Raw genomic sequence first — 12,894 nt, 5'->3', positions numbered from 1 at the left:
GCACTTCTTTGTAAGAAGACTGCAAGCCCCTGAGGATATATTTGCTGCGAAGATAGGAGAGAAGAAAGCAAATGGCGGTTTTGTGGAATGTGTGTACTGGAAACGAAAGTTAAAGAAATGCTTACTAACAGCTAGTGTCGAATTAGAAGATATATAGGAAGATACTGATTAAATGGAAGAAATGAGAATTTTATGATTTATATTTTTTCCTCTTCTTTGGGATTACAGTGATTTAGAAGAAAAGTTTTTTGAATTTTCTTTTTAATTTTTTTTGGTCCGTTATTAGGTTATATTTTTTAAAAATGGCTTTTAAGCAAATAGTACCAAAAGTCATTAAAAACTTTGAAATTTCTTCAGTTCAGATTCAAAAATAAAAGAAGAAATCAAAAGGAATTAAGAAATTCTTTACAGGAGTTTTGGAGAGTCATTTTTAGAAATAGATCAAAATTTGATGAAATAGAAAGAGATGTTGGATTTTAAGGAAGTGGTGGAAGAGCAGAAGAGGAAATGAAAATGGTAAAGGATGCAATTGCAAATATTAAGCTCTTGTATTCAGATGGAAGATGATCTTGAAGAAGTTAATAAAGCTAATTTAGAGTTGCAAAGGAAAATAGAAATTCAAAGGAATCAAAACAATTGGAACTTAGATAATAGGATGGAAGATATACAGGCAAAGGTAGATAGGGCAGATGAAGAAAGAGTAATATTACAATATAGATTAATGGAATATGCTATAAGGGTGAGGCGTTTGAAGCAAAATAGGAAGGAAAATTTAAGAGATTTTTACGCAAGTCTTTGCTCAGATAAAGGTGTGGAGCCAGAAGATTTTGAGATTAATATTAAAAGAATTTATCGTGTTAATTCTTGGTGGGCAAGACAAAATAGAGTACCGAGGGATGTGGTTATTTATTTTACAACTAAAAAGGTTAGGTATGAAATTTTGCAAGCCTTTTATAAAAATAAATTTCAAATATTGGGACAAGATATAAAAATGATGAAGGAAATTCCTCCTAAAATGTTAAGAAAGAAGATAATTTGCTTTTTTAGTGGATGAGTTTAAGAAACATCAGATATATTTTAGATGGGAAGTTCCAATGGGTTTGTCAGTGAATTTTAGAGGCAGAAAGTATTTTCTTAATTCAGTTATGAAAGCGAGACATTTTTATATTAATGTTTTAAAGAGTGGGAATCCTTTGTTGTTAGATGCTAAGTTAATTGGTTTGGAAATGATGGAAAATAGAATGGAGAGGGGAGGAATGTTTAAGATGTGAATATGATGATTATGGTTAATTTTTGGAATTGATTTGTTTAGGATATAAATTATAGGATTTTTGTTATTTGCTATTTGTATGGTATAAATCTATGGGATGATATTATTTAATTGTGAAGGATGGAAAGTAAAATTTATGAATTTAGATAATGTGGATGTAATGATTTTAACTGTTTACTGTTATATTGTGGATGTAGTTTAAATGATTATTTGTTTTAATTGACACGTTTATAGATAGTAAAAGTTATGAAGTTAAGCTGGAAATATTGTATTTGAGAGATTTTATTCGAAATGATATTTGATTGATGGAGTAGTATTGGAAGATTGGATATTAAATGTTATGACAATTGAAGAAATATATAAGTGATGAAAATTTGAATTTGAGAAGCTGGATTGTAATTTAAGAAATGGACTTATGAAATTCGAAGGAATATACAAGTGGGTGAAAAAATTTGAATTTTAGAAGATGGACTAATTTTTAAAATGGACTGTAAGAAGAACGGACATTAAATGTTATGGCAATTGAAGAAATATATAAGTGATGAAAATTTGAGTTCAAGAAGATGGACTATAATTTGAGAAATGGACTTATAAAATTTGAAGGAATATACAAGTGGGGAAAAAAATTGAATTTGAGAAGATGGATTAATTTTTTAAAAATGGACTGTAAGAAGAAGTAATATGTGAAGTTGGTATTGCTTCTTTTTTTTTATTTTTATTATTCTTTCCTATCTCTTTATTTTTATTGTGAGGGGATCTAAAGTTTTAAATTTTTAAAGGTGGGTGGTTATGTATATTTTGTATACTTTAGCTTGTGATTGTTGGTCATAATACCTGGTATTTGCTCTGGGAAGTCTGGGGGGGAGGGGGGGAAGGGGGGGGAAATGATACATGGATTGATTATTAATGTACAGTAATTTTTGAAGATATGAAATTAAAATTTAAAATGATATTGGGGATGCTCGACTGCCATTTCAGAAAGAAAAGGAGAGAGGAGTAGAAGGAGGGAAGAAAGTAGGTAGGAAAGAGTAGAGAAGGAGGAGGGGAATAAGAAGGTTAGATAGGGTGGAAGAAGGGAGGAGTGGAGAAGTAGGAGAGGAAGTAGTAAAGTGAAGGAGATGAAGGATGTGAAAGTAGTAGAGGGTAGAGAGGGAGGTTGTGAAGAAAGGAAGTGGCAATCGGGCAGGCCTGAATCAGTAATAAATAAAAATTAATGATTAATGATGGATAATAGTTTGCACATAAATATGATGTTGGAAAATGGAAAAAAAAATATTTAAAAAAAAAACTTTTCGAAGATTAGATTCATTTTTTTAGACTCATCAAGACTTCTGCCATATCTAACTAATCTGAATGGCCAATTACATCTTAGAATTTCAGTCTCCTAAGCTAAAAGTGTTTTTCCTTTCTAGTCTACCATGGGAATCAGGTTTACACACCTTTGCCTTTGTCTCAGAATCCATTGACACTAAACTCTGATGTTCATATACATTCCTCAGTCTCAAATGTCTTCTACAGAGCCTAGAGACAACTGTTAAATATAAAACATCTGGCAGCTTCTCAAATCCAGGATAACCTTCCTGTACCTGCTTTACTTCAAGGCGCACAACCTCCAAGCTCTGTGAGAGGCCATCCTGCAGGATGTTTAATTTTGATCTGGCCAAGTGCAGAGGGGTCCTTCCAGCTCGATCCAGGGCATCTACTCGAGCTCCTGATATATGCAAATGCAGAGTAAGAAAAAACGTGTTTAAAGAGCACCAGAAGAAAGGACAGCTTTAGAATTGCCAAAAAGAAAGGTTACCTCCGCGGAGTAGCATGGTGATGACAGGAACATGGTTCGTGCAGGCAGCTGGGGAGGAGAAATATAAAAATAGAACTAAGAAGTGCTTTGGAGTAAAGCAGTGGGGATACATTATATCTGATCAGAATCACAATTTTATTTATACAGTAAAGCTCCCTTTGCAAATCTATATGGTATACTAACTAAGAATGCAAACTGAGAAATCTGATCTCAGCTTCATGTCATGGCATTAAACAAAGTCAATGCAGTCTCACCAAATGCTATCTGTGCTAAAAGAAATACTGCAGTAAAAGTTAAGAATATTATAGAATCTACAAAAACTAAACAGAGTATCACAAGTTCTTTGGTGCAGATGTAGCTGTACTGGCTCTACAAGATTATTGAAATCCAACTTTTTGAAATACGAGAAATGCAACTGCTTACACCCAGATTTAATTTCTTTTAAAATAAAAATGCTAAGATATACTTTATAGAAATTATCATAGTAAACATTAAGCTAGTCCTGAAAAATAAATATTATGCTTCTTGCATGGCAGATGTGGGCCCAGTTCCAAAGGCAAAAGTTTGCATATGTTCACTCTCTGCTAAGGTGATATTTGAATGGGCAATTTCCTGGTTTACTCTAAATATTTTTTTCCACTCCATGTGTCCCAGGCTATTGCTCCCTGAACTTGCAGCAAATTTAGTTTCAGCAGACTTCTTTCAGGAAAAAAAAGAGAGAGAAGGCATTTCAGATAAATAATGCTTACCCAAATGCAAAGGAGTGTTCCCCAATCCATCTCGCTGGTTTGGATCAGCACCATGGTCTAAAAGCAACTGCACTAAAACACAAAGAAAGAGCCTCTCAAGTTCACTTTGGAAACCATACAGAAATATCCCAAATATTAGCCGAGGGTCATATAGTTTACAGAATTCATTCTTTTATAGCAACGCTTGAAGACGGATAGCAACCGGTTTTAGCTGCATCTCATCAATATCAATCTCTTTTCCTAAGTACTTTAATGGAAGAGATCTCTATAATAAGATGATGCTTTTATGTCCCTTGAAACAGTCAAGCTTGCATATGAAGCACTACTGAATGGATCTCTGGGCCCCATCGTCTTAAGTTCACATTATCCAAAATTGCCAGCAAAATAAACTGCCACAGCACAATGTAAGCCAATCTGCCACATTTGGGGGCTGTTCAAAAGTAATGGAATGTCCATAATGAGGGCCACTGGCTTCAAGATGATGGGCATGATCAGGGAATTAAAGCTCAACTCTCTTTTAACCTGCATTGCATGCAATGTATATCCATAAAAAGGGCCAAGGCTTTTCTTGCATAGTAGTACCTGTCCTTTTGCAACACAAGCATCACTGCAGATGCGCTGTTGCGAAGTTTAAGTACATATTATTGAATAATATCACAGATTTATCCATCGGCCTCCAGGGGCACTTTGGAAAAAATGTAAAGTTAAGTAATGGACCCTCACATCTCAAACTGCCCATTTTTGAAGCTAGAAGCCATCTTAGACTTCGCTCAACTCTTGGTAACCAAAAATGACCAAAGTGAACTGATATTAGCTTAACCGAGTCTGTCCTCTATCCAATAACCGAGCCCCATTCAACCTAGAAGGCAATAGAAAAGTTTTAATTAAGGATGCTGGTGTCATTCCTAATTTGCAGGAGCAACCTATTTTTTTTCCTATTCTTATTTTTTTAACCAACTTTTCGAAAGCTTGTTTATAAACCATAGCACCTCTCTGAATTATTCTGGACATCAGGCAATTTCTATAATACTGCATTTTAGAACAGGTTCCCAACCTGGGCAAGTTTAAAATGGATGGACTTCAGCTCCCAGAATTCCCCAGTTAGCCACTCATCTTAAACGCAGTTTTGCTGGCTGGGGAATTCTGGGAGTTGAAGTCCACCCACCTTAAACTTGCCCAGGTTGAGAAACACTGTTTTAGGAAGTATAGTTCATAATGGTATCTCCGCTTCTATCATTCTATCTTGTAATAATCTATACCAGTGTCTCTCAACTTTAGCAAATTTATGATGCATGGACTTCAATTCCCAAAATTTTTCCAGCATAGCTGGCTGGGGAATTCTCTGAATTGAAGTCTACACATCTTAACTTTCCTAAGATTGAGAAACACTGATCTATGTCCATTACTTCTGCCCAGTTTCCTTCCACCTGCTAGGAACAGTGGACTGTCTTGCTGAAATTTACAAATAATAATTCTTTTGAAAATAATCAATACCTCCCTGTGAAGTGGCATCTAAAGTGAGAGTCCCCCATTTTTTTTATTGGCTTACCAATGCGATCATTTCCATTACAAGAAGCAAAGTGCAGGGCTGTTCGACCTTTGTCATCAGCAGCGCAGGGGTCTGCCCCATCTTCTAGAAGTTGCACTACTGATACCACCAAATAAGAAAGAAAAGGAAGCATTAATAGCCTGAAGATTTAATTGGCTATAGTCACCATCAGCATCCTAGCTTAAAATCCAATAAATTGTTGCAAAACTTTTAAGTAACGATACTTAATGCTGAAAGTTTATTTTAGAAGAAAAAAATAAGATACATGCACAAATTCATTCAGATCTTTTCAATATCCATATTTGCCAAGCAAATTCAGCATCAGTAAGTAAAACAGCATCAGCATAAGTAAGCATTCTTTCAAGCTCAAAGTGAAATAGCAGAATAAAGCATCCACAAAAAGAAACTGTAACAGAGTAATTGTTTCAATCAATGTGAATTTATATTTCTTTTAATGAAAACATTTAATACAAATTTTAATCCATATCTGGACATCAGGTAGTTAGGATATTATCTCTCCCAGAACTACACTTTTATTTAAATTTTGCTTCCTTATTCAGTTGAAAAAAAAGACATGATACCAACTGTTCCACTGTCTCACTGCACTCTTCAGACAAATTTAAATCTAAACTTCTTCTGATTTCAGCTCAAGTTTAGAGAGAGGAGGAGATTTAATATAGGTGAACAAGAGATAAAGATAGGAAAAAATCATATTCCTACAATGTAACCTTCTAATAAATGCATCTTGTAATCCTGATTGGTAATCAGGAACTGCATGCCAAGAATTTAGATACGCAGGCAAGTGAGAAGAGTGAAGGTAGAGGGTTAGCTAGTAAAGCACTGAGAATCTAGCCCCTCTGTATTTCTTCTAGCCAACATTTCCATAAACAAATTTATTTGAGAGGATTATTTACAAGCCTCCACTAGTATATGCCTCTTACAATAAGACAGAACTGGTTAAGAAAAACTTAATTGAAACTAGGAGATGAAAGAAGATAATACCTGGGTAGAAGAAGTGTGTGTGTGGGAAAGGAACATTTTGTTAATAGACCCATTTTCAGGCCTTCCTTAATTTCCTCCAAGCTACTGATTTTTTTTTTTGTAAAAGCTTACATTCCAATGGAATTCTTAGGAAACTAATACTGTATATTGAACATTCTCACCTCAAAGAATTGGTTCCTGTTTACGGCCTATCATTTTTTAAGATCCATATTTCTCTAACAGAACCTACATAGGGGGAATTACACGGGGCTAAAGATCAAATTCTGACTGATGCAATGTTACCTGTTTCCAAATCATTTGAATTAGCAGCTTCTCTCAATCTTTTTAAAGCTGTGGAAAAAGAGAGAGAGTTATTTCCTTCTCAATTTAATTTTATAAAAAACAAAACAACTACAACACATCAGGTTTCGTTAAACAAATGTTTTTACTATGCACAATCCACACCTTCTCCTCAAGGGTGATCTTTTACTGGGGGAAGGCAGCAACACAGTGTTTTATATCTAGGGAACTGTGATGTTACTTCTAGCTAATGGACTCATAATTATTCAGATATCATGGCTTTTTGTAGGATTTTTTTTACCTCTTAAAATTTATTTTAGATGTGCAAACAACAGCAAACAGACCTTCTCCTTCCTTTGGAAAAAAGGGTTGGTAATCCATTACAAGTAAGGCATCAAGGGCTAGTTCCTGGATGGGCAGAGCCCAAAAATTTTGATTTCTCCTTTCTCGTAATTTGAGGACTTCGGTATGATTTTGACTGAAAAGATCTTTCAAGAATTAATGATCTTTTTATATCCAGAAACAGAGGAGCATCTATCTACAAAGTTTTCACAATTTGCTTTTCCTCCAAAATTTACTCTGAGAAGTGAGCAAACTTTGTCCAGATTTCTGCTGCTATTTATCCATAATACATAAAACAGAACAGAGCAAAACAAACTTCTCAGGCTTCAATACATTATAAATGTTCCTGGCAGTAACATGCAATTAATACTGCTATAACTGGATTGCTTTGAATTCATTTACTCATCACAAATTTATTAATCCTTAATTTATAACGTAACACAAGCTACCAGTACATCATTTTATTCACAATTTAAACCACATGCATTCTTTTAATACAAAATCAGGAATTCTGGTGACTTCAGGTCTAAGTCAAAATTATTTCAAATGTACATCATTGAGACATGCTTGTATTTCATTTTTTTCCTTTTTACCCACAATTTTAAGATCAACTACCCAGATCAGTGCCCTACATGCATGAATAATTCCTTTATACAACCCAGTACTATTTATTTATAATATTTGTAGGCAATCCAATCAAACATGCTCTGGCTGGCATAGAACAATAGAAAAACAACATGGTTCATAAGACCTCATTAAAACAAATCATACCATCCATAATAGTACAATTATTACTTGCAAAAGGTTTGGCTTGTTGAAATAAGCCAAGCATCCCGCCAGGAGCAGTCTGTTCCAAAACATAGGAGCTATTATGAAAAGTCCTGTCCTTCATCCTGGCAAACAGGGCAAGTTGTTGGATAATTATTATGAACGCCAGCTGGGATAAATCAGGTTGTGGAAGGCTGCCTTGGATTATCACGGGAATAATTATGTGTCCACGCCTAAGCGTGTTTGCTTGAATGTTTAGTCCCTTATCCGTATCTACAGGCAGTCCTCAACTTACGATCACAATTGAGCCCAAAATTTATGTGGTTAAGTTAAGGAGATTTAAGTGAGTTTTGCCCCATTTTATGACCTTTCTTGCCACGGTTGCTAAGTGAACCACTGCAGTTGTTCAGTTAGCAACACAGTTGTTAACTGAATCTGGTTTCCCCATTGACTGAGCTTGTCAGAAGGTTGCAAAAGCTGATCGCATGACCCCAGGACACTGAAACCGTCATAAATACGAACGACTTGCCTGAATTTTGATCATATGACCACGGGGGATGCCAGAATGGTCGTTAAGTGTGAAAAAGGGTCATCAGTCACTTTTTAAAGTGCCCGTGTATTCACTAAACGAATTGTAGGAAGTCGAGGACTACCTTTGCCTTCAGAATACAGTAAAGCAGGGGTCTCCAACCGTGGCAACTTTAAGCCTGGCGGACTTCAACTCCCAGAATTCCCCAGCCAGCTTTGCTGGCTGGGGAATTCTCGGAGTTGAAGTCCGCCAGGCTTAAAGTTGCCACGGTTGCTAAGTGAACCACTGCAGTTGTTCAGTTAGCAACACAGTTGTTAACTGAATCTGGTTTCCCCATTGACTGAGCTTGTCAGAAGGTTGCAAAAGCTGATCGCATGACCCCAGGACACTGAAACCGTCATAAATACGAACGACTTGCCTGAATTTTGATCATATGACCACGGGGGATGCCAGAATGGTCGTTAAGTGTGAAAAAGGGTCATCAGTCACTTTTTAAAGTGCCCGTGTATTCACTAAACGAATTGTAGGAAGTCGAGGACTACCTTTGCCTTCAGAATACAGTAAAGCAGGGGTCTCCAACCGTGGCAACTTTAAGCCTGGCGGACTTCAACTCCCAGAATTCCCCAGCCAGCTTTGCTGGCTGGGAATTCTGGGAGTTGAAGTCCGCCAGGCTTAAAGTTGCCACGGTTGCTAAGTGAACCACTGCAGTTGTTCAGTTAGCAACACAGTTGTTAACTGAATCTGGTTTCCCCATTGACTGAGCTTGTCAGAAGGTTGCAAAAGCTGATCGCATGACCCCAGGACACTGAAACCGTCATAAATACGAACGACTTGCCTGAATTTTGATCATATGACCACGGGGGATGCCAGAATGGTCGTTAAGTGTGAAAAAGGGTCATCAGTCACTTTTTAAAGTGCCCGTGTATTCACTAAACGAATTGTAGGAAGTCGAGGACTACCTTTGCCTTCAGAATACAGTAAAGCAGGGGTCTCCAACCTTGGCAACTTTAAGCCTAGGGGACTTCAACTCCCAGAATTCCCCAGCCAGCAAATTCTGGGAGTTGAAGTCCTCCAGGCTTAAAGCTGCCAAGGTTGAGACCAACTGTAGTAGATAGTTTTGTGAGCAAGCCTGGGAAGGTGGAGGTCCTTCTGCTCACAGTCGGCGATGATTATTTGCTGAAGATGATGTCCAATCCATCCAACACATCCTTTCGTATAAGCCAGGGGTAGTCAACCTTTTATACCTACCGCCCACCATGAAAACTGGAACGCCCATTAGTGGGCGGTAGGGACCAGGTTGACTACCACTGGTATAAGCATTATACATTAGAACAGAGGTCTTCAGACTTTGCAGCTTTAAGACTTGTGGGCTTCAACTCCTAGAACTGGGAGTTGAAGTCCACAAGTCTTAAAGCTGCCAAGGTTGAGACCAACTGTAATAGATAGTTTTGTGAGCAAGCCTGGGAAGGTGGAGGCCTTCTGCTCACAGTCGGCGATGATTATTTGCTGAAGATGATGTCCAATCCATCCAACACATCCTTTCGTATAAGCCAGGGGTAGTCAACCTTTTATACCTACCGCCCACCATGAAAACTGGAACGCCCATTAGTGGGCGGTAGGGACCAGGTTGACTACCACTGGTATAAGCATTATACATTAGAACAGAGGTCTTCAGACTTTGCAGCTTTAAGACTTGTGGGCTTCAACTCCTAGAACTGGGAGTTGAAGTCCTCCAGGCTTAAAGTTGCCACGGTTGCTAAGTGAACCACTGCAGTTGTTCAGTTAGCAACACAGTTGTTAACTGAATCTGGTTTCCCCATTGACTGAGCTTGTCAGAAGGTTGCAAAAGCTGATCGCATGACCCCAGGACACTGAAACCGTCATAAATACGAACGACTTGCCTGAATTTTGATCATATGACCACGGGGGATGCCAGAATGGTCGTTAAGTGTGAAAAAGGGTCATCAGTCACTTTTTAAAGTGCCCGTGTATTCACTAAACGAATTGTAGGAAGTCGAGGACTACCTTTGCCTTCAGAATACAGTAAGCAGGGGTCTCAACCTTGGCAACTTTAAGCCTAGGGACTTCAACTCCCAGAATTCCCCAGCCAGCAAATTCTGGGAGTTGAAGTCCTCCAGGCTTAAAGCTGCCAAGGTTGGAGACCCGGCTGTAGTAGATAGTTTTGTGAGCAAGCCTGGGAAGGTGGAGGGCCTTCTGCTCACAGTCGGCGATGATTATTTGCTGAAGATGATGTCCAATCCATCCAACACATCCTTTCGTATAAGCCAGGGGTAGTCAACCTTTTTATACCTACCGCCCACTTTTGTATCTCTGTTAGTAAAATTTTCTAACCGCCCACCAGTTCCACAGTAATGCGCCGTGTATCGTCATCTGCATATGCTTCTCACACATCGTGGATTGTGTTTGGGGGTGCGTGGCTCCGGCTACCAGCTCTGCTTGTCTGTTACAGCTGGGTGGTGTGGGGGGAGATGCGAGAGCTATTCTGGGATGAGGCTGTTTGTGGTCACACTATAGCACCATTTAGTTTCACTACGTAATGTGAACTAAACTTATGCATGGGCAATACAAATAGTATATTTTCAGAAATCTAAATTGTCACGGGGAATTTTATGAAAATCTAATCAAAATGTTTTTAAATAACGCTATGAATTTTTTTTAAAAAAGTCAGTTAAATTAAAAAAAAGGAAAGTGCTTCAGTATCGGACAAAAACCCTACCGCCCACCATGAAAACTGGAACGCCCATTAGTGGGCGGTAGGGACCAGGTTGACTACCACTGGTATAAGCATTATACATTAGAACAGAGGTCTTCAGACTTTGCAGCTTTAAGACTTGTGGGCTTCAACTCCTAGAACTGGGAGTTGAAGTCCACAAGTCTTAAAGCTGCCAAGTTTGGGGACTCCTGCACTAGAATAAAATGCTTTTTCATATGTGCATCTTTGCATAAGCAAAACAGCACACCTTACACATGAGAGGTATCTAAATGTGAAAAGGGAGAAGGGTAGTTGGACATCCCAAGTGTCAGAAAAGGATAGTGCTACCCCTTCAGGGGAAGAAAAAGCAAATATGGTTTTAATTATTGAACCATCCTGAACAGAAATGCAGACTGCATACCAACATTTCATTAGAAACCTCATTTATACCCAGGATAATATAGTACTTGTGCAGCTCTAGGAAATTTAATGAAGTTATCCAAGGCAGGAAAAATAGAAAAGAAAGCATTTCTAGGGGAAATACTGTAATTACTTGACCCCAAAAATGAAACAACAGCAAAGCACACTGCCATAGCTACAAATTACACAAATCCTTTTACCAAGTTTTAAACTTCAGTGTTGAGAGAAGATATTATTTCCAGGCATTGGATTGTAATGTCTACCTCTTGTTCAAACTAAACTAAAGGGTTCATATAGGTTCAAGGACAATTTGTTGTTATAAATGTAGTATTAAGCATTGACAAATAAACCCCACAGGGCAGAAACTCAGTAGGTTTAACTTTTGGTGTCATGTCTTCTATTATTTTTTTCCTCTGTAGACCTAGGTCTTTTTTCCTATTGAAAGTGTACAGGAACATTCTCAGGAAACTAATATTTTGTAATTCTTTTGCTCCTCTTTGGGGTAAAGAATATGCTTTTATAAAAATAGTGGTACTGAAATGTCTTAGCTGTGGCTAAACTTTGTTTATACCTTCTTATATATTTTCACCATTCCTCCTTAGTAATTATGAATTCATTTGAGTTGCAATTGTGAATCAGAAATTTGTTTTATCTAATTTCATATTATTATGAAAAGAAAATTGACTTTTTAGGTTAGGAGGCAATATGTGGTCTCTTCTCATAATCCTAAAAGCTTTAACCAAAAACTTTCTACTATTGACCTCACCCCATTCCTAAGAGGACCATAAGGGGCGTGCATAAGCGCACAAACATGCCTACCGTTCCTGTCATATTGTTTTTTCTTTTCATATATATATATGCTTATACCTCCTAATATTTACTCAAATATGTGTTTATATACTATATAATCCTAGGCTTAGAAAACTTGGAACTCCGTCGCCTTCGACAAGACCTAAGTTTAACTCACAGAATCATCTATTGTAATGTCCTTCCTGTCAAAGACTACTTCAGCTTTAATTGCAATAATACAAGGGCAACCAATAGATTTAAACTTAATGTAAACCGCTTTAATCTAGATTGCAGAAAATATGACTTCTGCAACAGAATCATCAGTGCTTGGAATACTTTACCTGACTCTGTGGTCTCTTCCCATAATCCTAAAAGCTTTAACCAAAAACTTTCTACTATTGACCTCACCCCATTCCTAAGAGGACCATAAGGGGCGTGCATAAGCGCACAAACGTGCCTACCGTTCCTGTCCTATTGTTTTTCTTTTCTTCTTCCTATATATGTTTATATGTGTGTATACTATATAATCTTTTTGTATGATGTTGTGACAAAAATAAATAAATAAAATAAATAATCTTTTTGTATGATACCTACATATATTGTTGTGACGAAATAAATAAAATAAAATAAAATTCTTGGGTAGTGATTATTAATGAGGCATTCAAACCTGTTGCTCTATTCAT

General features: G+C 37.3%; 1 protein-coding gene across 2 annotated transcripts in view; it reads right to left on the bottom strand.

Annotated features, from left to right (window-relative positions):
• ANKRD54 (ankyrin repeat domain 54) overlaps positions 1 to 12,894 on the bottom strand; it is a 43,366-nt gene that overhangs the window by 4,178 nt on the left and 26,294 nt on the right. Inside the window, exons 1-6 of one of the 2 annotated variants that reach the window (XM_058190165.1) lie at positions 7,788 to 7,899; positions 6,654 to 6,701; positions 5,370 to 5,468; positions 3,821 to 3,892; positions 3,072 to 3,119; positions 2,857 to 2,981 (exon numbers count right to left, since the gene is read on the bottom strand). In XM_058190165.1, the coding sequence (XP_058046148.1) occupies positions 2,857 to 2,981; positions 3,072 to 3,119; positions 3,821 to 3,892; positions 5,370 to 5,468; positions 6,654 to 6,701; positions 7,788 to 7,884 (489 nt within the window). In that variant the 5' untranslated portion in view covers positions 7,885 to 7,899. Of the gene's footprint in view, positions 1 to 2,856; positions 2,982 to 3,071; positions 3,120 to 3,820; positions 3,893 to 5,369; positions 5,469 to 6,653; positions 6,702 to 7,787; positions 7,900 to 12,894 lie in introns of those variants that run through there. The other variant, XM_058190166.1, reaches the window with a different exon arrangement.

Source organism: Ahaetulla prasina, chromosome 7, assembly GCF_028640845.1.
Source record: "Ahaetulla prasina isolate Xishuangbanna chromosome 7, ASM2864084v1, whole genome shotgun sequence".
In the NCBI taxonomy this organism is placed as follows: domain Eukaryota; kingdom Metazoa; phylum Chordata; class Lepidosauria; order Squamata; family Colubridae; genus Ahaetulla; species Ahaetulla prasina.
This window is presented reverse-complemented; position numbering and strand designations above follow the sequence as displayed.